This window comes from Leptodactylus fuscus, chromosome 11, assembly GCF_031893055.1.
Source record: "Leptodactylus fuscus isolate aLepFus1 chromosome 11, aLepFus1.hap2, whole genome shotgun sequence".
Lineage (NCBI taxonomy): Eukaryota > Metazoa > Chordata > Amphibia > Anura > Leptodactylidae > Leptodactylus > Leptodactylus fuscus.
In genome coordinates, this window is record NC_134275.1 from 10,691,837 (window position 1) to 10,718,645 (window position 26,809).

At 47.6% G+C, this 26,809-nt stretch overlaps 1 protein-coding gene across 1 annotated transcript; it reads right to left on the reverse strand.

Moving 5' to 3' along the window:
• Positions 1-1,056: 1,056 nt before the first annotated feature.
• Positions 1,057-26,809, reverse strand: FUBP3 (far upstream element binding protein 3). The gene is made up of 18 exons (XM_075260042.1): positions 26,616-26,809; positions 22,443-22,548; positions 18,868-18,901; positions 18,025-18,074; positions 17,520-17,591; positions 17,266-17,323; positions 16,021-16,183; positions 14,782-14,880; positions 13,522-13,623; positions 13,127-13,229; positions 12,788-12,888; positions 11,793-11,931; positions 8,403-8,563; positions 8,024-8,097; positions 7,619-7,695; positions 3,296-3,367; positions 3,003-3,130; positions 1,057-2,805 (listed from the first exon to the last, which is right to left on the reverse strand). Exons 1-18 carry the CDS (start codon positions 26,703-26,705, stop codon positions 2,797-2,799), a joined length of 1,638 nt encoding a protein of 545 aa, XP_075116143.1. The 5' UTR covers positions 26,706-26,809; the 3' UTR covers positions 1,057-2,796.

Here is a 26,809-nt window from a genome sequence, read left to right on the forward strand (position 1 = left end):
TGAAGAGGTGACATCATAGGGCTGAGCTCCGACTGCCGGGATACAAGGGGGACCCCAATTATTAGTCACACAGAATTAGCTCATGTTTAGTCCCCACATTAACATACAAGTCATTCATATCACAAGGCGGGTGAAGCGAGGTAAACATGGCGGATTTCCCATTCCTATTCACTTCCATGAGAATTGGGGAGGGGGAGTCTCTGACCAGAGACTGGGGCAGAGCGCTTACCCTCTATCTTCTATCAAGATGAACCGGATGCTGAATTTTTTGCAGCAGTTTTTGCACCTAGGGCTATAGTATAACCAGGGCTGTAGCCAGAGGTGCAGTGACTGCCCCCAACCCTCGAGCCTGCAGGATGCAAAGAACCCTCACCAAACAAGTCAACACCAAGATCAGGGGAACCATTAAAAATTTCACACTGGGACCCAAGAAATTCAGGTTACCCTTCTTCCCCATGGCTTGTAGCAGAACATGCAAGAATCCAAAATATGACAGTCAGAGGGGTCAATAAGATATAGAAAACTGATCAAACCACCCTAAAATAAGTCCGGGAGATACCGGCAGCGTCGCCCCAAAAAAAAGGGAAGGAAAAAAATATACACAGTATACAGTATAGTACAACACCCCCTGTGAGTAATTGTAAGAGGACGAGTCCATTAGGCCGCCCTGTCCTGCAGGGCTCGGTGACACCGATAATTGTACGACGACTTATGGGCTGCACTTTAATTATTCATCTTTCTTCTTTTCATTTCTTTACTGTCGGCCTGAAATGTTATTTTAATTACCACAATACACAAGGTTAAGGCGGCGGTCACCGGGGCAACACATCGCCAGATCCCAAAAATAAATCGAAAATAAAAATTAAAATGGGCAAATCAAATTAAAAAAATTAAAAAAAAATTCACATTTAAACAAAACACCAAAATAAAAAATTTCCCCAAAAAAAGCGATGAAGAAACCAGACCGCAGAAGGTTTTCATCCACAAGCAGCCTCGTGGCGTTTTTATTATATAGAGTGTAAAATGCAATTGTCAGATAAGACATCTCTCTGTAACATAATGAATATCATCCAATTGTGAATTTTATTTTATTTTATTTTTTTAATAGTTAAACATTTTAGGAATAAAAGAAAAAAAAAAATTCAAACCCAACACTCAAAAAAACCAAACCAAAACAAAAAAAACGGAATGTTCCCAAGGATTAAAGTCACACGATTCGCTGCAATTCCGTTTTTTTTTCTCTTCTCCAAACGAAAAACAAAAAAAACCAAGAAGAGTCGTCTGTACAAGAAGAAAATAAAACTACAAACATTCAAAATCAGATCCCTTTTATTAAATCAAAACTTTGTTTTATTTTTTTTAGCACATACTGTGGTTAATACTAGGCTTTTATTTTCTAGGATAAATTTGACAATTACATAAGAAAATATTTAAAACAAAAACAAAGAAAAAAAAAAAAAAAATCAAAAACAGACATGAACAAACCCTGGAGTTAAAAAATAGTTATTACGATTCTTTTTTAAACTTTTCCGCACGTGTTAAAGATTCCACAGTGTTTGCATTTAAGATTCTTACAAGATGAAACTTTTCTTATTTTTTTTTCATATTAAAAATAATAGTATTTATTCTGACTGCACAAAAAGTAAATTTCTGTTATAGCTTGGAAGTCGGATATACAGAGGCATCTTCAGAAGTGATAAACATTGCTTTATAAAATGGCCCCCCTCCCCAGACCGCCCCCCCCCCACCCCCCGTCCTGCCAGGTGGACCCCCAAACACATTGCACCGCGACGCGTTTCATCTCCGTCCGGAAGGACAGGGGGGAGGGGAGGAAAGGAGGGGGTTAACAATCATAATTTTTTTTTATTTTATATTAACCCTTCAAAACCCTAGGTATTGTACAAAGCCTACAAAAATGACCCTGCGCCCCCTCCCCTTTTACCCCCAAACACACAATACTTGTCTCAAGAAATAGATTCAAATATTTGCTTTTTTTTGTTTTCCCCATTTCCGAGTAACATAGATCGATACTTCTCTTTAAAAATAACACCAAAAAAAAAAAAAATGCAATAAAATCAAATACAGTCATCATAACCAGAAAAAATTAGACGTAAAACACTTCATGAATTTACAGTTAAGAATATTTAAATACACATTTAAAAAATTCAGGAACTGTGTACAGAAATTTTTTTATATCAAGAACTCATCTTCTTATTTTTTGTGATAAGACCTCCAAGCTGCACGGTCCGATAAGACAGAATGCTACAAAAAAAAAAAAAAAAAAATTCCAAAAATAATAATAAAAAAAAAAATTGAGACAAATATGTTGCAATAATCAGCACCAAAAAAGGGGGGGCAGGGGCTACACAGTGGAGGAATATACAGAATGGATTTTTTTTTTGTTTTTTTTTTCGGTGTTTTAGATTTTCTCTTTTTTTTTTTTCTTCAATATAATCTGCTCTGTTCCAAAAAGAATTCATTTTAACACTTTTTCTTCAAGGGTAAGAAATGCATACAAAAAAAAAATAAAAGGAAAAAAAAAGTTAAACGAATAAAAATACTCCCAGCACATTTATATCTTTAGTATATTATAGAATCCTGATTCTTAGCAAAGTTCAGTATAGATTTAACCCTATATCACTAGTGTTTTACAAACAAAGGAAAAAAAAAAAAAGAAAAAAAAAAAAATTCTTCTTCAAAAACAAATCTAGAAACCGGTTACAAATGAAGGTTCTTCTGCAATGATTCCAAGGGGGGAAAAACAAAAAGGAAATGAAAACTGCCGGGATTATTGTTCTACTGCTCCTGCAAGACAAGAGGGGACACAAGGGGGGTCAGGTCACAAAAACTCTCCACAGATACAAAACTATGAAAAAATTCACATAAAATAATGCAAAATATATATATATATATATATATATATATATATATATATATATATATCTCCACACGTCCGTGTACTAGCAGGTGCAGCAGGTGACGGGGCCGCTGGGGACACTCACCTGGCTGTGGGTTTGTGTCTGTCCCAATGACTGTCCGTAGTAAGCAGCTTGCTGTCTATAATACTCTGCCCACGCCATGGTATAGTCAGGCTGGGAGCTTGGCTGAGACGAGGCGCTGGCCGCTTGATCTGCAATAGAATAGAAAGAAAAATACTGAAAATATCCGCATAATACTTGTCAGACGCGGAGAGAAGAACATTAGATCGGAGCAGGAGCGAATATCTGGGAAATCTCAGAGGTAACACAGAGGAGGGGCCGCGCCGCACAGCCATGACATCATGGACACAACTCACTCTGCTTCTTGTAGTACTCCTCCCATGCCTTGCTGTAATCCGGCTGCGCGTTCTGCTGCTGGCTCTGCTGACCTGCGGGCCAAACAGGATAAGGGATAAGAAGATGGGGCGAAATATACTGAGGTACGCTATAATCACACATACAGGGAGGAGTATACGCTATAATCACAGATACAGGAAGGAGTATACGCTATAATCACAGATACAGGGAGGAGTACACAATATAATTACATATACAGGGAGGAGTATACAGTATAATCACACATACAGGGAGGAGTATACAGTATAATCGCACATACAGGGAGGAGTATACGGTATAATCCTACATACAGGAAGGAGTATACGCTATAATCACAGATACAGGGAGGAGTACACAATATAATTACATATACAGGGAGGAGTATACAGTATAATCACACATACAGGGAGGAGTATACAGTATAATCGCACATACAGGGAGGAGTATACGGTATAATCCTACATACAGGAAGGAGTATACGGTATAATCACACATACAGGAAGGAGTATACGGTATAATCACACATACAGGAAGGAGTATACGGTATAATCACACATACAGGAAGGAGTATACGGTATAATCACACATACAGGGAGGAGTATACGGTATAATCACACATACAGGAAGGAGTATACGGTATAATCACAGATACAGGGCGGAGTATACGGTATAATTACATATACAGGGAGGAGTATATGGTATAAGCACACATACATGGAGGAGTATACAGTATAATCGCACATACAGGGAGGAGTATACGGTATAATCACAAATACAGGGAGGAGTATACAGTATAATCGCACATACAGGAAGGAGTATACGGTATAATCACACATACAGGGAGGAGATACACAACGTCTGTCCTATATGGATTTGATTCCTCCAGGACCCTATGGATGTTTCCAGGCTAACAGACGCCACATATTTGACGTTTCTCAGTTATTTCACAGAATAAATCAGCTCAAGAGAAGTGAAAGGCGTCCTCAGTGACCATGGAAACAAGCGGCCACCGTCTGCACTCACTGAGGTGAAGGCCAAGTCAGTGAGCGGCCGCTACGCGAAAGTGATCAATATCAGGAATTAGCTAATTAAATGTCGCCACAAACAAGGACCGTAACCAGGGAGCACGGCGGCCCATACAGCGCTACTGCTCTGACTGCTCATGGAGGGCAACAGATCAGGACAGAAAGTCAGTCTACCCGTCCGAACTACCCTCTGAAGTGAATGGGAGCAGGAAATCCTTCTGCCGCCGGCCGGGTTCAGGTGTAAAATCTGCCATAAAGATTCACAGATTTTTAGAGGGTTTTCATAGGAGACACCACTAAAAATCTCCAGCTTTGCAAAAGGTGACCATACATGATACAAAGGTGAGGCCTGTGACATTATATATATATATATATATATATATATATATATATATATATATATATATATATATATATATATATATATATATATATATATATATATATATATATGAAGAGCTCAACGGAAAAATGGCCTAAGTCCACATTTTGTCATATTTCAAATTATTACCTAGAAAGCTTCTTTGTACCTCGTTCTATGCATTGGGTTTACAAGGTACCTAGGATTAATGACCTAAGTCCATATATTTCAATGCAGAAGAATTTACATTCAATGGAATAATGGCCTAAGTCCAATACACACTTACTTACTTCACTCTCGTTGGTCATTTTTTCATTGAAATCGTGACTTCCGGTCTGTTGTTTATATTAGTGAAAAAACTTTGTCTTATTGTTTAAAAGGCTCTAAATCGACTTTTGCACATATTTAGCGCCGAAAAGGGAGGCAGGTAATTATTATTCTTCATCGTTTAATAATTTTTACGGTATATTTGACGATATTAGCATAAGATTGCACTTAAGCCGACTGCTGCGGCAACCATAAAGATACGTGTGCTGTAGCACCTTCGATGTGTAAGCCATATTTAAGATGTGCCTTTATTTCTGTTATGCAATTATTATTATTATATAATAATAAATAATAGTAGTAATTAATTAATAATATTAAATAAATAATATATATATATTTATATATGAAGTTGCAATTTTTTTAAATAAATAATACAATTTATGATTAGGATTAACGGTGTTCATTAGCTGATTACATTGGATAGATATATTACACAATAATGCCCGTTTGCTTTACGCTAAAACTTTAAATTTCGTTTTTCTCACAATATTGATTTTTGGACTTAGGCCATTTTTCCGTTGAGCTCTTCATATGTAAGTCTGTCTGTACCTGCCAACCGTGCACACTATGGCGGCCATAAAGAGAAACGTGGGCATTGCCCAGGACTTCTATACTGATGGCCTAACCCTAGTACAGGTCGCCATTGTGTGATTGGTGGGGTCAGACATCCAGGCCTGGAGCCTCTCCCCTGTGTCCGACACATTCATCAATCACATGGTATAGCAGCGGCTCAGGACCATTCTAGCGAATGGGGCTGAGCTGCAATGACAAGCCGAGTCATTATAACACCCAGCCCCCACACAGATCAGCAGGATGCTGCTGGTGAAGAGTGAACACAGGCTGTTGCTATTCTGGCATTGGACCATCACAGCAGCCCTGTCCACCGCATAGTGCTGGTTCCAGGGAATTGCAGCAGTGCTGGTGTTACTAGGTCAGGAGCGGTGCTGCACAAGCTCCCCGCGCACTAGCTGTGTCAAAGGCAGCTAGTGACCCTGACAGATCACATACTGATGACCTGTGGATTACAACTTAGGCTAGTGGCCCCCAGGAGAGATTAACTCTTGCATAGGTCCGTAGTATCAACCTTCCACTTTCTTCATTGCTGAGGATCTGTGCTGAGACATTCGGGGGAATTTGCAGTCACAGTCCAGAAAAATACAAGAATAAAAAGCAGAGAAATCTGCAAAAAGCAGCCGCGACTGAGCAGGAGATGGTCAGAGCCGTGGACTGACCGTTAGCACAAGTCAGGCCGATGTCCCTTCATCAATGACACAGGGTCACAGAAAGTGCCCACCTGCCAATGGTCACAATAGGGGGCTCAATCAATGGCCTTTCTTTGGGAAGTGATTGAGGGACACGCCAATTAATGGACTGCAGGCCGGCATGTGGGAGCTCATTGGGCGCTTTATGTATGTGCTGAAGGGTCTGTAAGCGGCAATAAAACTCTCAATGTTTAGATCACTGCTTAGGACGGGAGGGGGAGGGGGGGGGGGGTCTTGCTCGCTCAATTTGTTCACCAGTTGGGAGATGAATAGTTACAGACGCTCGCTGCTTACATACAATACGATCAGAGGAACAAAAGCCGCGGCAATGGGACTCGTTTTCAAATAATGTAGTGGGAAAGGATTACAGCAGCCAAATCGAGCACATCTCCCAGCTTGCTTCCTATATCCCTCTCTGCGGGACGCCTCGGGACGGATCAATAACTCATACCACAATGTTTAAGTGTTCTGAGGCGCGCGGGCGCTGGGAACAGCCATCTTGTAGGTTTGATAACTACCTCACCTATTGGTTTACTAAACATTAGCCCGGCTTCACACCTCAATGATTCTGTTATTACAAAGAAAATGGCTGCCTCAGTCCTGGCGAGCGAAACGGTCGGGGTAACGGCAAGGACACATATAATGCTGACTCTACTCCTTCATTAAAGGGGATGTCTACTTTGCACAAACCTTTCAGATCACAAATTGCCCTGAAACCTAAGGACTGTGGGGGAACCCTGCAGAAAGTGTTTGACTCCCCTGCAGCGCCACCAGAGGAGAAACAAGGAATTACAGAGCTCACAATAAAATCGACGTGTTGTTCCTGTAATGCTTTACTATGGGCGAACATTTCCTCCTATATTGTGCAGACATTAGCATGCGAGCTCTGCAGGGGGTGATGCGAGTGCGCTCTTATACATCAATTATATTCTTGCTTTGCATCGGATACGGCAGAATATGTCCGAGGAGGAAGGCAGTGATACCTAACGTGACTCCTCCGCCAGAGCGGGAGCCATTGCGTAGGAGTATGGGAGGAAGGAGGGAGGACTTGTCACTGGTATACATGATCATTTCACCTAGGAAACTATGAATAGAGAGAAGACAATAGACCAGTGCAGGGACGTATGACCAGTGATGTATTGTCACAGCCATTATCACTCACAAATCCTCTCCAACAAGGATGGAAGAATACGGCTCTGCCCTGAGGATGAACACGTTACCTACTACTACAAGTACCAGCATGTGATGGCATCTGTAACATCAAGGGCAACCCCCTCCTTTACTCCTAAATGACGGAAACTAAAGCAAATGAGCAAAGCTTGTACCCACCTGGAAGTTGCTGGCCAGGCTGCTGCCAGGCTTGGTAAGTGTTTCCCCAACCCTGTGTTACGAACGCCTGAGGACCACTGAAAAGAGAAGAGAATTAATGACACGGCCCGTACAAGGAATGTGCATAAATAGCAATCCCCTATAATACACACAAGCATGTGCTATCCGATATAGGGAATTGCTCGGTATGAGTCACACTAAATGCAATGCAAATAGGAGTTAGGGGAGATCCTGCTACATATGTACACTGTATACATAGCAATGCCCTACTACTTCTTACAACTCCCCTCTGCACAGGCACACTTTAAGGAATTGCTTTTAATGCCCTTGGTGATATGTAAAGTCTATGGCCGCAGTAATAGTGAGAGCACCAAGGACCAGACCACGTCACAATAAAGCACTTACTTTTGATGAGGTGTCGCATGTGCCTGGTTGAAAGGACTCTGACCAAAGCTGCTCGGAGCTCCAATGGCAGATCCCTGGAAGAGGAAAGGTAAAACGAGACAGAGGAGTGGTCAGTAAGCAGCACGAAGATGACAATATGGCTGCCATAGAGTCATCCCCCAGCTTCTCCAACACTGGATAGCAAAGTAACAAGGCATACAGAAAGGAGGATTACTTATCACTGTTCAGAAAAGTAGTAATAGCAGCCGTCACCCAGCTTTCCCAAAACAGACATAAGACGCACTGCAATGCCTATACTGGTAGCCGCCTTACGTTCTCAGTAGGACAGGCAGAGATCTCAGTAACGGCCCTTACTGCAGCCTCCTCCATAGAAACTTACCCCAACTTTCTCATCAATGAGATGCCGGGCCAGCTCGATCTGCTGCGGGAGGCCCCGGATGGTGAATATCCGAACGCCAGGGTCCGTATTAGGAGGAGGATTTCTCTGAAGCTCCACGTGGGCCCCGGATTGCTGGTTTATGCTTTTAATATTTTCACCTCCTGCAAAAAACCAAAAAAATAAATTAAAAGATACTTAAAAATTTACTAGCAGAAAAAGTTTTACTGTCCCCCCCCCTCCAAACCCTGCCCCATAGAGGCCGCAGAGACTACAAGGGTAAAGGCATTAACTCATTAGCCACAGATTACTAGTCATAGACCAATTATGGCGGTAATGACATCTAATAAGAGCATACTGTCGTGCGCCGCCGCCCCAGACGCGGAGCATTCATGTACACAACAGATTGTGAGGAGCGAGCATATGGAAGCGAGGCGTCTGCAAACATGTCAACAGGGTATGGATAATGGATTAGAGCGTATCCTCTGTATCAACCCTCGAGATGAAAGAGACAACACTCAGCAGAGAGGAGCAGCAGGGGGCGCTCCGTAGGTGAACCCTCATTACTTAGCTATTCATTACTGGCACGCCTCCCTCCACTACACCCTGGTCTTGTATTCATGACCGTCACACACAGCAGATAAAGGGGACGGAACAGAGCGAGGCCGGCCGGCCACCAGTGCGGGATGGAGAAGAATCCTGCAGGATGGGAAGGGTTAAACCTACACATGTATCTCTGTACTGGTCACTAGTCTACTTTCTGTATACCCCCCTGTACACACGGCACATATTCTAGCCCCCCAGTAAGTAGGCGCCAAATAGCTGGGGTCCCCAAGTCATTGCTCTCAGTTCTATATACCCTGACCTGAAAGGGACAAGAAAATGGCGCAATGTTGTGATATCTACGAGATGCTCCATCCGAGCTCGGAGGGCTCCGGGTCCTTCTATATGGAGGCCTGAGATGCTTTCAGCTCCTTCTATATATAACGCAGCTCACTTTACATTCCCAATCACTTAGCAACAGGCACGGCAATGGCCATGGTATTAATAGCCGGCACTGAATGGATCTGCATGGCCGCCATGTAGGAAGTGCGGGTAATATCTGTGCTCCATCCAAGGAGTGCGCAACCCTTATAAGACGCCCTCAAGTGTCTCATATGGATGAAGAGTTCCACAACTTGCAGATAGACAAGGATTCCTTAAACCATTGTCAGGGCCAATCAAAGGTTAGCTAACGCTTCTCACAGCTGAGGGTTTGGTACAAGTGCATCTAGTCTACACGAGCTTAAGGTTGATACATAGTAACAAACCATCAGCACTGCACTATAATGCATACAGAGTCTGGGATGCTTGCACATGGGATGGCGCAGTAGAATCGCTGCCTTGGTTGCCCGGTTTGCAGAGTTTTCTATATCTGGTGGCTCCTGACACGATCTCCTGGTAGTCCGAGGGGCTGTATCCCAATTAGCTCCCTATTAGCCTGGGAGAATTCCAATTCCACGCTCCCTCCCCTTCTTTTCTATGTGTTGGTGGGGACGTTACAGGGATGGTGGGAGGAGGTGGAGAGAATCGGGGCCCTCAGCGGGTGGCAAATTGTAAAGCAATTAATCAAGGCGGTTAAAAGGCAGAGTGGACAGGGCCGGGCCGAGCCCCTGACTGCACTGACACACTGTTTATCATGGAAATGTGAATGAGCTCACAAGAAGGGGAGGGGGATGGGAGGAGGGTGACCCATTCAGCTTCCGCCCCAAACATACCGACACTGCTAAAAACTTCTCCGCAAACCAGAGGAAAACGCAACTGAACCGCAAGTCTGCACCCGCCTCACAGTACAAGCCACGGGACGTCGGTGAACAGACTGCAGACCTGTATGACGTGCAACACAAGGATAGACGTCAATATGAAAACACTTAGTGGCAGCAGCTTCTACCTAGCACAGACCAATGTAAATGGGCCCACCAATTCCGCTCACCTTCTCTTATGACAAGGGCAATCCTGGTAACAATGCCTCAAAGGAAGTTTTCCAGCTACAGGCACATTTTTCATACTATTGATCTTATCCGCCTGCACAGATCCACCGATCCAGTTCCCTCTGGGTGAAGAGTCTATAGCAGGGGACGCGGAGCAGAAGCAGCTCCTATCAAATAGCCCCATCTACAGTATAGCGGTGTTGTCAGGGTATTGCACTCTGCAGATATGTCATCAGTACAGATGAGCGAGTACTGTTTGGATCAGCCGATCCGAACAGCACGCTCGCATAGAAATGAATGGACGTAGCCGGCACGTGGAGGGTTAAGCGGCCGGCCGCCGTCAAAGCGGAAGTACCAGGTGCATCCATTCATTTCTATGGAGCGTGCTGTTCGGATCGGCTGATCCGAACAGTACTCGCTCATCTCTAGTCATCAGTGTGAAATATGCATTTGGGGCCAGAACACCCCGTTACCCTGAGGGTCTTGTTTTCTATTGTTGCAGAATTGAGTCAAAGCCAAGAATGGATATAAAAGGAATGGGAAATAACTAGAAAGTTCTTAGATTTCTCCCTTCTGCTCAATCCACTCCTGGCTCTGGTTCAATAACTTGCATCAAAATCTGCAACAACAAAAAAAAGCTGCAATCACCGCAACGTGTGGCCTTAGTCTGAGCGTGCAGCTCCATAGGGTGAACATTAACATGAATATACCACACCGGTGAATTATTACCTGACATGATTCAGCACATCAGAGGTTAAGTTGACATATCCCAAAGTAAGCCTGGCACATAATCCCAAAATTAAGCTGTGAATGGCTGGCACAATGCCAACCCTCACCCCATACGTGCAGGGCAAAAAGAGAAAAAAAAATAAAATAAAAGGCAGTGCTGTTCTAGTCCATTAAAGCGCCCCGCCGTGGTATAAATGAGCGCTATATGAGCACTCTGTACAACACATTAACCGTGCGCAGCTTTACTGAACCCGAGAAGGGAGCGATATTTTACAGCAGGGGGAGAGGGCAGGCTGGGTAAGCAAATTGGTTCTAAATATACTTAAGTGCCCGGCTGCTAATCGTTATGTGATTATAATCTAATTACACCGCAACGCTTCACCAGGCAAAAGAAGATTTATGGACGCTGGGAGCAGACTAAACGCCGGAGCTACCGCTGAACACAACAGCGCCAACGCCAAAAACGCAACAATCGCAACCAGGGAAACCACAATGTGATGGAAAACACCAAAAACAGAAGACAATGCTCAAAAAGGAAAGCGTGGTGCTGTATCTAGGAAAGCTGGGCGACAACTAATATGGCCACCTGTACAGAGCTCACCTAGATCTGCAGCGATCTATTCAATATGCCGGACCCTGACACCTGCCGGTATGGAGGGGACACACAACATTTAGTGGGGGCGAGGCGCGGTACCTTTGCCTATGACGAGTCCACATTTGTCTGCTGGCACTGTGTACGTGATCTCCTGCATTCCTCCTGTACAATAATTCCAATCGCTTCGAGTGCGCCCTTTTCCTCGTGTCATGGCGATACTCCCAAAGCCGTCCCGTTCCTGTAGTGGAAATGCAGAATAAGATGAAGGCCGGCGTTTCACGCTGTCACTTGTCACATGACCAACCTCCTAGAGCGCCAAAGATCATCACAAACCCTAACACCTACCTGAAAACTTCTCTGCTGCTGCTACGAGAGCCTGACTAAGTGAATGTGAGTTTTTTTCATTTTGCAGCATACCCTATCCTTTATAGGGGTTACCCAAGGAGGGTCTCCGCACTTCCTATTCTATTTGGGATGAACCTTGGGTGACCAGACTGGTCCCAACCTTGAGTCATGTGATCAGAACCAGCATTTGACCCCCGTGTCACGCCACCTCCTGTTACCTGTAGCATGGGCCCCAATAGTACCAATAACTAAGTGAAGAGACTCAGGGCACACATGCTGGTTCTGATCATGTGACCCATAACCAACCAAGAAGCCCCAAGATTTAACCCAAACAGAACCGTAGTAAGTGTTTTAATGCTCCCTGGATAACCCCCTACAACACCAGACCCATTACGGAAGGGCTCCGCATTCATGTCATGAAGCTTCCACTTAACACCACAGACCATGAATAGGTTGCAGAGTCTGGAGAAACAATAATAATAATACATTTTATTTATATAGCGCCAACATATTCCGCAGCGCTGTACAATTTGTAGGGTTAAAATACAGACAGATACATTACAAAGAGAATCATTTCACACAATGGGACTGAGGGCCCTGCTCACAAGAGCTTACAATCTATGAGGTTCATAGAACATAACATAAAAACCAACGTTCCCATCCATTTTTGACATTCTAGCAGGGGGCTTTACGCCGGACAGCCCGCTCACGTACTCCCCTGCAGCCACGTGCAATGTCTGCCGCCTCACCTGTGCAGTCAGGATCAGCTCGTTGATGATGTGTGCCGCGTGCTGACACCGGTCAGGGAGGCCCATTACTTGCGCCACTCGCTCAGGGCTGATTCCGTCATCTGCAGGAGGGAAACACAACCAAAGCAAACCATTTAGCCCCCAGCAGTCGTGCAGCGATGCTTCATACTGACAGCAAACCCAAAATCAACAGCAGTAAACACAAGCCTGGAACGTGGCGACCTGCAAGAACCCACAGCCAGAGAACTACGTGGCGGCTCAAATATACTTAACCCCTTTTACGATCAAACAAGATGGAAGAAACGGCAGGCGAGATAACGCCATACCAGTCACACAAACCTGGCTTGAATTGAATTCGTACGCCGGCGTCATTCTGAATCTTTTTAATCATCTCGCCGTTTCTACCGATTACAATTCCTACGGCAAACCGTGGTACAGAGACCTGCAAAGGATCGAGAGAGAGAGGACATGAATGAGGAAAGTGACATCAGCTGCACAAGGACTCACTACAGCGGCCTGCAGCCAAACATATGCCAGCATGCTGGGAGTTGTAGTGTCCTATCAGCTGGGACAGAACATTATGGATTATACTAGGGGCCAATGTACTGATAAACATATAGGAGCACATGACTATAAAACCGTGAACAAGCGTCTGATGAAGACGACCAGAAACCTGAACGTCTACAGGCGCCTTCCTTCAAGAAAGCAGTCACTGCAGCCATGATGGTGCGCACCTCTATACTGCCCCCCATCCGGGAGCTCAGGTCACTGCGAACCCCTCTGAAGTCGGCCGCATCTTTTTCTCTGATGATTTCTAGGACCAAATCTCTTGCTTGCTGCAAAAGAATAAGAATAAAGTGAAGATTCACAGATGTTTCTAAGACTCTATTCACACCTCATTTCTTAGTGTCTACTCTTCAGCCATGACGCACAATGACCCGGACCTTGGGCCACCTGTTACAGTCCCAGTAAAACTGGTGTTTGGGCCACTAACAATATTTAGAACCCCCTAAGATTAGATCCATTCCATGCAGCCTATTGGCCAGGGTCGGGTGTGCAGAGGCGAGTGCTGCAGCCAATTACTGGTCACATGACAGGACACAGTGACATCACTGCCGAAACGTCATTACCCAGCACGTGAATACTGAGGTCAGTGGTTGGCCACAGGGGTCACCTGACCATTTGCACTTCTGGCCCTGACAGTCCATGGTCCAGAAGGAATGGAGAATGTTCTGCCTGGGGAGGAGCATTTACTCGCCCCCCCCTCCAGTGAGTTTAATTTGTCCCCTACTACCCTTTCAAGCTGATGGGACCTGCACACAAGGAGTGTCATGGCGGCCCAGTGATTGTAGTCTCTGTACAGCCCCCCCCCCCCCTGCCCCCCCATCCCTTATCAGACCCCTGTGAGTGAAACTTTTACAGTTTAGCTGGTGCAGAGCTTTGCGTTCCACGACAAGACTGGCAGCAGACGCGGCTTCTGCGAATTTACTGTTTATTTTTCCTAACGGGCGCCGACCTCCCCCTCCCCCCACATTGTACTTTGTGCGCAAACAAACTATTATATATTTTTAGCCATGGAAAGGATGTGAGGGCACAAAGAAAATAAAAAGGAGTGAAGTGAAAAGCGTGCGTGGCCCTTTAATATTCTACCTCCTAAATGACTGCGTTGCTCTTGCTGCTAAAATGACACATAAATGCCTGTCGTTACAGAACGGTGCGGGGCGGACTGGTGCACGGTAACAGTGGTGCGGGGTACCGGCTGGCGCCTTAACTCTTTATGGCTCCCGTCACCTTGCCAGCACACCAGAGAAGTGTCCAGGGTATACAGCGGCAGCCATGACTCCCCTCACCGCTGACATCTTTATTGTCATGGCTAGAAGCATTCCTCTATTTACAGTCCTGTCTACCCCGAAACCTTAAAGTGGTTTTTCCCCTCAGAGGGAGACGATAATTTGCTCCTTCCACAGCGGTCAATAGCCCTTTTATTGCTGTACCTGCACTTTGTAAGGGTCTCCCGTGATGCGAAGGGGTTTGTCAGCGCCGGTTGGTAATGGGCCATCTTGAATCATGATCATTTTTACGCCGGTTCTCTCCTGCGGAAACAGATCAGAGGTTAGTTTTGCAAGCGCAGGAGAAAATGACATTTTATTCCCTTCTCTAAAAGCTGGAGTACGGCTCCCGTAACTGGATCATATAGATGGCATATGGGTGATGGCAGCTGGGCGGCAATGACTGCCACAAGTGCCATAGAGGAGCTGACAACTGGCCATGGCTTGTGTCTGGTATTGCACATGAGCCCCATCCACTTAAATACCAGACGCCACCAATGGGGGTCTCCAATATGATTTCTAAGGCCTTCTGACTATTCGGATACGTCCACCCAATAGGTATAGAACACGGATTTCCAAATTGTCTAGCTTTCAGACAGATTTCATAGCGCACTTGCTGTTAAAGCTCACCCACCTTGCTGACTCTGCTGCAGCACCTGCGCGGTATACGCTCTGTGTGGACACAACCTTAGACTGAGATTTGCTGCACTAACGCCAAAGACGTCCTAGGCCAGGACTGAATGTTGACGTGATATTGGACGCTCTATGTCGCCGCTTTCACGCCTGCACTCTGATACTCTGCACTTCCTCCTCCACACTTCGGTTGACATGGTATCAATTGCGCGCTCAATCACCCGTCCCCTCCTCACTACACAATACTCTTCAGGCAGTGACATTTGCCGTACCTGTCACCTGGGTACATGACTAGCGAGACTTGTGATCCAGATCGCTCATTACGTAACTGCAACCGGTGATTAACATCACTCAGCGCTCGCCCCGACTTACAGCTACCAGTAAAACGCCTACTTTTTTTGATTAATTTTTATTTTTTTTTTTTATTTTTTTTTTTTTTTTTTAAGTAAAAACAGAAGAAAGACCAAAATAGAATTTAAGAATTAAGAAAAAGAATTTATTTTTATTTATTATTTTACGGTTCTGGAGTTTCAGGGGAATTAAGTGGCAATTAGCGGCAGCCTGCACTCCGGCAAATGAACATCCGACAAAGGCCGCACCACACTGAGCGTAATTACACACTTATACCTGCTGCAGCGCAAAACTATTAGCAAAATAGTGTAGATGGAAAAAAAAAAAAAAAAATGGTAGTCCTGGGGGAGGATGATGAGGATGGTGGTGGTAGGCCTGAGTGAATAGCAGATTAACCCTGGCAGTGCTGCCAACTCTCACCTGAAGCTGTTTGATGGTCTCCCCTCCTTTGCCGATGACCAAGCCAACTTTGGAGGCCGGGATGAGGATTTCCTGGACGGTGCTGTTTCCGTCCATGTCGTTATGGAAACCAGGACCGTTCCGGCAGCGTTCCACGATCTGACTCAGGAGCCGCTTTGCCTGCCTGTAAGGACACAAGGTCAGTCATAAGAGCCAAAACCATCGGAGGTCGCAACAATCAGTATAAAGTTAGGGCAGCCTGGAGATCTGGATGGGGACACCCAAGGAACATAAAAGATGACACTTCAACTATGCTACAGTGAATGGGTTGCGTTGCGGCCCTACAGTCACGAGGGGTCAGACCTTGTAGGATTTCTTGCAAGCGCAGTTTCACGGTCACAGCAACACAGCCCATTTCACATAGAACAATCTTTGGACATGGAGGTGTGTGGCTGGAAAGATCTCCATGTGGTCCTAACATAAGGCAGGTATTATACTCTATCCCCCCGCCCTCCCAAGGGCGTAAAATAGTATTCCTGAAAGAAAGTTTGAGGGGGAATGTGCCCCTCCGCCAAAATTCACTTGTATAAACTTTACAATGGTGAGGCAGTGTCAGAAAGCGACACCACTACCTGAAGACGGCAGCTACAAAACCCCAAGGAAGAGTCTTAAAGGAACGGTCCCCAGATCCCCATATTGCAGATCACTGATGAGCAACGAGCCAGGCCAGAAGCGGTTAAAAAGCGGCTGCTGCCCCGATGATTTCATTGCACAGTAATGGGAATATCTTCAAGGAAAAAAAACTCAAAACAAAGCAGAACCTCCATAGCTTGCTGTGTAATATGCAGTTGCCAATAACACTTATTCCAGTTCAGCAGTCACAGCAGCCTGGCATGAATGAGGGGGCTACCGAAACGCCCTGAAAACGCTGCAGACTGGCTGGGGTGCAGAGAAACCAGCTATCTGTACAGAGTCTGGGAACCGCTGGGAGGACGGACGGCTACTGCCGGGGCTAAGTCCTGAGCTCGTGACGGGGCCCGAGAAGAAAAAAAAAACCTGCCCGCAGTGACACCTCCGCCTGCTGTGATACCTTTACTGACTTTTGTCTTCACTCGCCAAGCGGAAAGAAAAAAAAAAGTACAGCAATTGTAGAAGAGATTGTAGGGAACGAGGCGGGGAGGGGGAAATTGAGATTTCAGCTGGATTATACGTAGCAAGGCGGCAGCGTGACAAAGGGAAATGGCTACTTGTACTGCAGGGGCTTACTCAATGCTCTCCGGTGCTCCAGTAAGGACGCAGGGTCTCTCGGGCATTCCACCACTATCTGAAACACACAATGTAAGAGACTGCGTCATATACAGACATATAGTCATAACGTAACGTCTAAGGCGCAATCCACACTAGGCAGTCCAACGCCCTCCATGGCAGATCTGTTGCATTCGGGACACCCTACTGACCTCAAGGTGTCTCTGCAACAGAAGGAGCAATGGTGTGAACATCGCACTAAATAGAACACTTACCTGGAGCAATCTGAATCTTACATCCGGATTCTGTCTGGATTCTTGAAATCTGTTCCCCTCCCCGTCCGATAACTAGGACAGAACAAATGGATCACGTGATCGGCAGCGAAAACCACAAACCCATTAAATCCCCCGGCCATTAAGAGCCACTTGGTTTGGCCTCTGTACTGTTAGAAGTGAAATATTGGGGTGCAGAGAGTCGGCCATGTTACCGGGCAGCAGGCCGCACTATTTCAGTAGAATCTGAAGCTTTGACTCAGGTGTGTACAAAGCCCAAGGGGACACTGAGTTCTGTTGTCTTAGAAAGATGGGTGATAAACCATACAGCGGGTAAGGTGTAAGTCAGGGGGACCCCCACCAATCACCAGAACCCGTCTGAATGGAGTGACTGGTACAAGTCAAGTTCAATTCTATGGGAGATGGCCGGAGCTGGACGTTGCAATCTTCTGCACACCCCATTCTGGACCCCACATAGCAGGACTATTGTACAGCACCAGGCACTTACTGAATCCCACCATCTTGTCAGGCACTTTAAATTCTTCTGTCATCACAGTCCTGGAAAAAGAAAGAACATCAGAAGCAGAAACTGGGCCCATCCAGTGCACAAGATGCAAGGGTGTAGCTGGGATACTCAGGGGTACACAAGCACCCCCACATCCTTTATGTGAAATGTAGAGATTCCCCCTGGGACTGCTGTGGTCCATGGGGAGGCTCGGTAGTCTCCTCACCTGTGCACAGCGCCCCCTGTCTACAGATACCAGTCTATTACCAATCAGGTAAGGATAGGTCATCAACTAAGAAGTCTGAAAACCTCCAAAGGGCGATCAATGATCAGGTGCAAATTATTCTATAGAACTAGACCTCGGAAACTGCCAGATACTTGGTCGCCATGTATTCCAACCAGTATTCATAGTAGGCGTCTGGTGCTGATAGTACAGACTGTACCACTGTGATTGTAGGGGTTTAGCTCAATCACAAACACTGTAGGCCTCCCCTTTAAGGGTCCCCGTCATTCATTGCCCTCCTTCACTAATGTCTACTCCATCACTTCTGCTTTTTAACAACACTCAAAAATGTCCTTTCCTGCAAAAAGTCTGTGACATCATGGAGCTGGGCCCTCGGCCTGCAGGACCCTGGTCAGAAGAACATCATAAATCAAAAACTTTATCGACCCTCCCCCCCCCCCCCCCCCATTTCTCCAAATGCTCCACATTATCTGTATGAACGACTCCCCCCCACCCTCCCGGTGTCTCCATCTACTTGCGGCCCTCATAGTGGAGTACAGATGGCGGATCAATACACAATTAGATTCTGATCAATAAATAATAAAACGGAGCCCACAGCTTACCTTTGATGTACGAGGGCCCCGAGCTGGTTACCAACTGTGGAGGAAAAGAGGGGAAAAGAGACAAAAGCAGAAAAAAGAAAAAACACATAAGTATTACTTAACGATAAAATAATACACTGTCCGTAGGAGAGCGGGGGAGGGGGGCGACATTTAGGCTCAGTGTCTGGGGGGGGGGGGGGGGGGATGACCAGTCTATAAATCTCATGAACCAGCTGGACGAGAGCGATGACATTGATCGCAAGCTTTCATGCAGGATGAGAAGGGGGGGTGAGGGTCAGAAGACATACTGTTAGCCCCCCCCATAAAAAAATGGAGAAATGTAAAAATCTTTAAATCCTCCCCACTGGCCACCAAATTAAAGATGATGTAAAGAGCAGGCAGATTGGTGTCCACATTAACGTGGCCGGGACATATGTCTGCTCTTGTAAACGCCGATCGATACGTGACAAGCGCGGATCCTGCTCTCTGGACATGAAGGCGTCCGCTGGGAGCGCCGACCACAGGCCCTGCGGGCTCCACCGTCACTGCGTGCGCGCTCCTCCATTACAACAGGTGCGACTAATGTGACGCACAATGAACAGGTGTAGGACTGGTCTGAACACGGGCCCAGGGCGACACATGCACGGGCCCAGGGCGACACATGCACGGGCCCAGGGCGACACATGCACGGGCCCAGGGCGACACATGCACGGGCCCAGGGCGACACATGCACGGGCCCAGGGCGACACATGCACGGGCCCAGGGCGACACATGCACGGGCCCAGGGCGACACATGCACGGGCCCAGGGCGACACATGCACGGGCCCAGGGCGACACATGCACGGGCCCAGGGCGACACATGCACGGGCCCAGGGCGACACATGCACGGGCCCAGGGCGACACATGCACGGGCCCAGGGCGACACATGCACGGGCCCAGGGCGACACATGCACGGGCCTGTGTACGGAGCCTCAGAAAACAATGGGTCACATGTATGGAGACCTGTCCCCGGGCCTTGGCTCCAGAACCACCAAACACATTACATCACCATTGCCAGTATCTCTGCTCGCTGTCATTGAACGGACACCTTCTTACACCCACATATATAGCCCTGACAAGCCGCAGAGCTAAACCAGCAACAGTTTGCTACAATGTGTCAGTCTGGAGATCACAGAGGATAAAACTGTAACAACCCTACAGCTGTGAGAAGTATTAGGCCTGACAGCAGGAGAAGGGGATGAATAAAGACTGGCTGAGGATGCTCCTAATAGACTAACTAGCGTCTCTAATGTCAAGGGGGTGGAGTCATGAAGGAACAAGCAAAGGGGCGTGACTCTGGAGTTGAGGCAGGAGTAGGTAGTGGGGGGGTGACTCAGTCACCCCTCCTTGCTCCTGCCGTCACCCCTCCTTGCTCCTGCCTGACAACACCCACTTGAGTAAGAGCTCAAAAACAGGGGAGTAGAGACAAATGACAATTGTGCTGGAATCTGGGGAGGGGGCTATTAAAGGATGAAACTAGTGCGAGTTACTGGTGGTGGAGAAAGGGCCTCTAATCGACATTAACCATTCAGGGATTTGGAAAAGCTGGATGTTGATCAGTAATGGGGCCTGTTCTAGAGCTAGCGCACCATTTGCATCCCATGCAGATAGTGAGGTTTGCTCCTGATAATGGAGGTTATTTATACCGCAGGCCGCCGCAGCTGTTCACCCGACTCCTGCCTCTCACTCCATGAGACTTTCCCAGAGCTCGGCGGCTGTGCAAACCCAGGACTCCAGCAGATCAGATGACACGGCAGATGTTATTTATACGCCAAGCTAAAGGTGAGTAAACAGCGCGGAGAGAAGCGGCTCAGAGAGACGCAACACTCCCGGGGCTCCCAACTACATCACTGCCGCCGCAGCAGAAGAGTCAGACTACAAGATCACAGACTAAGTCAGCCGTATACAGCAGCCAGAAGGAGCCGTATACAGCGCGCCTCTCCAACCTGAAGAAGGCGGAGCAGATGATAAAGTCGTGTCCTGCCACTGGCGTGACTTATAAATGTATTGGCAGCGTATGAGATGGCAACTGTCACAACCTGCAGCTAATCTTACTATGTCTACTACGGTGGCGGAGGCCGAGACATTGGAGCCCTTTACAGAGTAAGCAGGTCAAACACTTGCACTGCAAATGTGCAGCCAAACAGCACCCTATAGGGTACCGAAATCTCAGCCTCCGGGACCCCTATTGCATCAAGGCAAGTTCCCAAGTCCGGACTCCCATAGGCCCCAATGCACATAGAGCAATCCGGACCACTACATTTAACTGTGCAAACCTAGTGATCTATGATGCTGGGAGCCCGGGTCTTATCGTGCTCTACTCTCCATGCCATATACAGAGCATAAACAGTGCAGTAGACCCATGTAGAGACAGGGACCCCCAGCATCACAGACCCCAGGGACACCCAGCATCACAGACCCCTACGATGCAAGGACTCCCATCTCCTAACTAGGTTCAGGTCAGGAAATATGGCCAAAGTACAAACTAGATGGACCGAGTCCGGACTACAGGGTAGTGTCATGTAACCCCTAATGAATGGCATATGAACCCAGCCCGTGACTTGCACTGCGAGGAAACCCTTTTTAGGAACTACATATGAATATTTGGGATACACAATCCCACTGAACTCATTCCATGTCCACAGACACTGGAGCCGCGGGCTATGAGACTGTGAAATCACAAACTTCAGTATTGAAGCTCCCCCTGTGCATACATAGGACAAGTGGACACCGTACCACAGGCCCCAGAAAAACCCAATTATTTCAGGGTGACCACCAGGTGAACCCACAAAACAACCCTTTAGGAGACTTACTGCGCCTGCTGCAGGGTTACTCTGGAGAATAAGGAGTATTTGTAGCGCATCTCCTGCAGCGGACGTCTTACTTACCAGCAGACATGCCTTTCCCCTGCTGTGCCAATTCTAAAGACTTTCTAGCCCTGTCTGGAGGGAAGGGGGGGGGGGGGGCTAAAACTCTACTAGTCCTGATGGCTCGGATCATGTGACTGATCCTGCTCTACTCCTCTGCTTGTTCTTGGAGTAGAGCTGGTCGGTCATTTGGGAAGACTTCAAGCCTGGGATCCGTGTACAGAACAGCGAGCTCTGAATGTGACCAAGCACACCATTCACTGCCAGCCAGCAGAGATCTTACCAGGCAGCAGAAGACTGGACAAGCGCTCACAACCAGGAGTACACGGCATACACTAAGGATTTACAAGTTTATCGCTACCTCCTGCTCGCTCATGGTGCGGGACGCAGAGTGAGGTGTCACCAAGGATCAGCCGATCAGTTAGAGCCAGCACATGACCTGGATTGGTAACAAGTCACCGACTACACCAAGACTTGCATATAACTACCTGCCGCACGTTGGAGGCTCTATTGACCTTGCTGGGCCTCCAAAATCCAGTAAGAGGCGGCAGCAGCTGATGCTACACCCCACACTGGAAGTGACTTCCCACATTATGATACAATGCAATAAACTGCAAGCTAATTCCCTGCTGTATGAATACAGACTAATGACAGGACATGTAAAAACAAACAAGAGATAAGCGGCGCTACCTCCGTCATCGAGCGGTCTTTTCCCGATGCCATATCCATACAATGAAGGGTCCACAAGTGGTCCAGAATTATTCAAGTGAGGGATTCCATCAATTTTAGCAGCAATCTGTAAGACATAAAAGACAGAAGGTGATTGGATGGAAAGGGTTACAGCAAGTCCTCAGCACTGGCACCTGTGGATACCCCCGGGGTGATAGACAGAGGGGTCTGACCGGCCTGGGAGGGGGCAGTGGTCACAGCACAGGCTGAAAGCCAAAGTGACACCTGGGGATAGAAGCCACGCTAGTCCGCTCTCAGCCTTAATCTGGCCGTGTGACCTTGGAGCGAGCGGCACATCCCTGCCCCCGACCATAGTGAGGACAATGTATTGTATAATTATCCTGGGATATGTCATCTGCAGGCATGCTGGGAATTGTAGTGCGGCATCAATGGACCTCTATTACTATACACAACAGGAATGTTCTAGACATTCGTAGCAGAAGGACCTGAAAAGACCGCCTGCGATTCAAGGCCGAACATCATGGCTGCTTTGTGTCTGCAGCCGATAAACGCCAGACACAGGGCAGTGCGAGGAGACAGCGCCATAAAGAATCCCGACAGTCACATGACCTACAGAGAGAATACATGTATACTACCGCCATCTATACTCCCTGCACAGATTCCTATGATGCTGCCACTCTGCTAACAGTCTTCTATATGGGCAGTGCTGCACTAATACACCCCGAAACTGAAGAGGTGAGTCCTGACACCTGCAAGGAACCACTTTGGAGACTCTGAGGACAAGCATGGCTTCTTACAACACAAGGGTCATCATGACAAGAGACAACAGACCACATTGGAAGTCACCGAGGGCCAGCGAGTGCCTGGGGGGGCCGCTACGTGACCGTCGTGAACAGAGCCGTCCTGCCATGTGACACCTGCGGCCAGAAGTTGGCGGCGCACAAGAGATAATGGCGACATTGCTCAGTTCACAAATGGAGATATTATAGCTCCACCCCCATTTTCTGGGGAGATCGCCCCCCCGCCATAGAATACCTCAGAATGGATCCCGCACCAATATGGAGGTTTTACCCACAATTCTTACTGACGTTACATCCAATATAAATTCAGGGGTTAGTAACACATAGAACAGGCCCGACTGTGGTGTGGACAGGACGGGGAACCTGAAATAGGGGGAGGGGCTCCAGAGGAAACGCCACGTCTTTCACCTAAATATTAGCAGCGGTGTGATGGCGCAGTCTATGCCAGGGATCTGCAACAGCCACCAAACTACAAGTCCCAGAAAGCACTCGGGGCATGCTGGGAGATGTAGTTCTGCAACCTATAGAGCCTGCACACTTTCACGCCAAGTAAGTGTCAACGTAATGAATGCAGAGGATGTAATGGCGGCCATCATGGATGCACCCAGCTTTCCTACAAACCGTTACAACTCTTATCTAGTGATGCAGCCCCCTACTGGTGACCTCATAACTCAGCTTTCCTAAAGTACTGAAAAGCAAGACGTAAAAAGGAGATTGAAACCTATGTGACCCCCAAAGAGCTGACGTCACCCAGCTTTCCCAGAAGGCGACACTAAAATAACCCTCACTGCAGATTTTTCTGCTTTTGCTAGTGCTGCGGTCTGGACTGTGGCGAGTTCCCACCATCCTCATCCTCAACCCCTGAAGAAAGGAGCGGCAGATAAAGGTGGGACACAGCGGAATTAAGAAGGAAAACTTTATTGGTTAGAGAGCCAGCGACAGACACAAGCAGGAGTGAAAGAGAAACCTAATCAAAGGGTAGGAGAGAATGTGTAAGAGCGAACTACAACTCCCAGCAGGCCTTAGAGACTGTGAGGGCGATGCTGAGGGTTGTAGTTCCATTGCAGCTGGAAACATATAGATTGCTGATCACTAAGATAGAAGGAGAATGAGGAGGGGGCTGTTAGTTTAGGATCCAGGGTGTGCTGGGACTTCTAGTTCTGAATCTGCAAAGATAGAAATTGCATTTTTACCAGTCGCAGATTTTGTGATGTAAAGTGTAAAATCAACAGAAATTCTCAGAGATCAAAAGTCCCAGCGTTACTAGGAGTGTGAGGGGCCCCGAAAAGACACCATTGTGGGGGCTGCAGGAAGGACGTCATCCCACGCTAGGAGGAGAGTAAGCTCTGCAGACAAGGCAGCGGGGGCATGCTGAGGGCTGGAGTGCAACCACAAAATATTTCCAAAACTTGTTATTCAGGGAGCACAGAAACCAAATAGAGGTTATAGAACTACAAAGCCCAGCAGACACTAGCAAATATGGGGATCATAGTTCTAAGATGATGCTACTGTACAGAGGTCAAACGTCCCTGCATTCCTAGTAGAGTGTAAGCTCTGCAGGCAAGATACTGGAGAGGGGCATGGAAGAGAAAAGGACCACAAGTCATGCAAGGGTCTGACACAGCTGCTGGGGCTTGTAGTCAGCACCCGGCTTCCCTGGGCAAGTGCCGGGGCCTCAAACTCCTGTGGGGGCCCACAGGGCAGTGGCGCAGAGTAGGGAGCCTGTGGAGAGCTGGAAAAGCCTGGTTCCCCAACCTCTACACACACTGCTAATGGAGAGAGGCCTGGCGATCGCTGGACCCCTTTCAATTAGATGCCCAGGGGAGGTGATTAAAAATAATTTAAAAAACAAACAAAAAACTTATAAGATAATCTTTTAATAGTCCCGTCATGGGGAACTTATACTCACCTCTCCTGGCATCAGCATCCACTCCAGAGCTCTTCAGAACAGTGACTGAGGTGACGCGACCCAGGCCGCACTGCTGGGGCTCGTGATTGGTTACTTGGATGCAATGGCATAATCAGGTCATTGCTCACCATGTGAACGCTGAGGCCCAATCAAAGGCCCCAGCAGTGACGTCCGGCGCGCAGGACGTCAGTCACAAGGTAGAAGAGGAACGAGGATGCCCCAGAGAAGTTACGTAAGGTGAGTATATGTGTTTGTTATTTTTAATTGCTTCTCCTGGACCTCTGGTCATTATACTCTGGGCTCTTTGGAACATATAATACTGTCTGTGGTCACTGCCGAGCACAGAATGCTTGGTGGGGGCCACTGCGGAGTGGCAGTATTAATAGCATCAGGCCCTGTTCACACACTGGAATCTGGCATTGATGTCGCCCCTATTTCAGCAGCAGATTCCTCCCTCATTTTACCTCTTAATGAAACTAATTGGAGCTAAGAAAAAAAATAAAAAGTCCTGCTGGTTCTTGCCGCAGATTCTGCAGCTGATTCTGTGGCCGCGGCTGGAGACTCCGTCACATGGGCCTGATCTGTGGTGGAAAACAGCAACACAATCTAGAGGTACCCCGCACCGAGAGCCGGAAATAAAGAGGAACCCGGGGAAGATCTCGCCTCTAATTCCTCTTTACGTTCCGATATCTCAGCAGGTTGTATCTACTTGTGTGGAACGCCCTGTATTACACTCCAGTCGGCCTCAGCAAAATACACACAATTTTGATAGTTTTTTGGCTGCATTGTCCAGGAGTTACTGCAGGTGGGGCCCCCACAAACCTGCCCTGTGTGTAAGTGCTGCACATGCAGATAGAAGGGTTACACATGGGGGGGGCTGCAGTATAAAACAGGAGGGGACGCAGATAAGATACTGAGAGAAGGTCATGTGACTGTGGAAGCAGAGAACCACAAATCCCAGCATGTGAGGATCTGAAAGGCATGCTGGGGTTTGTAGTTCCATGGAAGCGCCTCATGAGGGGGACGCAGAGAAAATTTCAGGGTGAGTAAAAGCGAGCCATGCTGGGGGTTGTAGTTCCACAACTTTAAGGAAGGTTCAGATTACTATCACTTAATATACAGGGGGCAGAGAAGTGAAGGAGAGGTCACAGAACTACAAGGCCCAGCATGTAACATCCGTGCAGGCCTGCTGAGAGCTGTAGTCCCTCCACTGGAGCAGTAAAGAGCCGAGTGTTAGCTCTGCGGACCAGGCCCTGGTGACAGTTGGGGGATGGGGCAGGGCTGGGCCCAGGACCAGGCCTCAGGCCTCCCCTCACTATAGGGCGGGGGTGGTCGGTGTGCAGGGGCCCAGGTACCCTACCCCCCCAGGATCCCCCCGGCCGCCGCAGCAGCTCAGCCCCCAGCCACCCCCTCCCCCAGGGCCGAGCCGCGGCCTGCTCCCCTCCCGCACTCTGGCGGCCTCACCTGCCGGACCCGGTGGTGCAGCGCGTCCGCCAATGCCTCGGACTTGATCCCCACGGGAGCCGCGCTCTGTCCCTGCACCAGCTCCGCCATGGTACCGGCCACCCACAGGAGGAGGCCGCCGCCGCTACACCGACCTCCCTCACTGCGCTCGGGGACCCGGAAACGGAAGCCGAACGTGCGAACTACTTCTGGCG

What these genes read in the sequence shown, in the direction of transcription:
- FUBP3 (XM_075260042.1), bottom strand. Translation starts at nt 26,705, where the DNA reads ATGGCGGAGCTGGTGCAGGGACAGAGCGCGGCTCCCGTGGGGATCAAG. An exon ending in AAGACCGCTCGATGACGGAG is followed by an intron (nt 18,902 to 22,442) that starts GTAGCGCCGCTT and finishes TTTCCTCCACAG; the next exon opens with TTGGTAACCAGCTCGGGGCC. An exon ending in CATGCGACACCTCATCAAAA is followed by an intron (nt 7,696 to 8,023) that starts GTAAGTGCTTTA and finishes TTCTCTTTTCAG; the next exon opens with TGGTCCTCAGGCGTTCGTAA.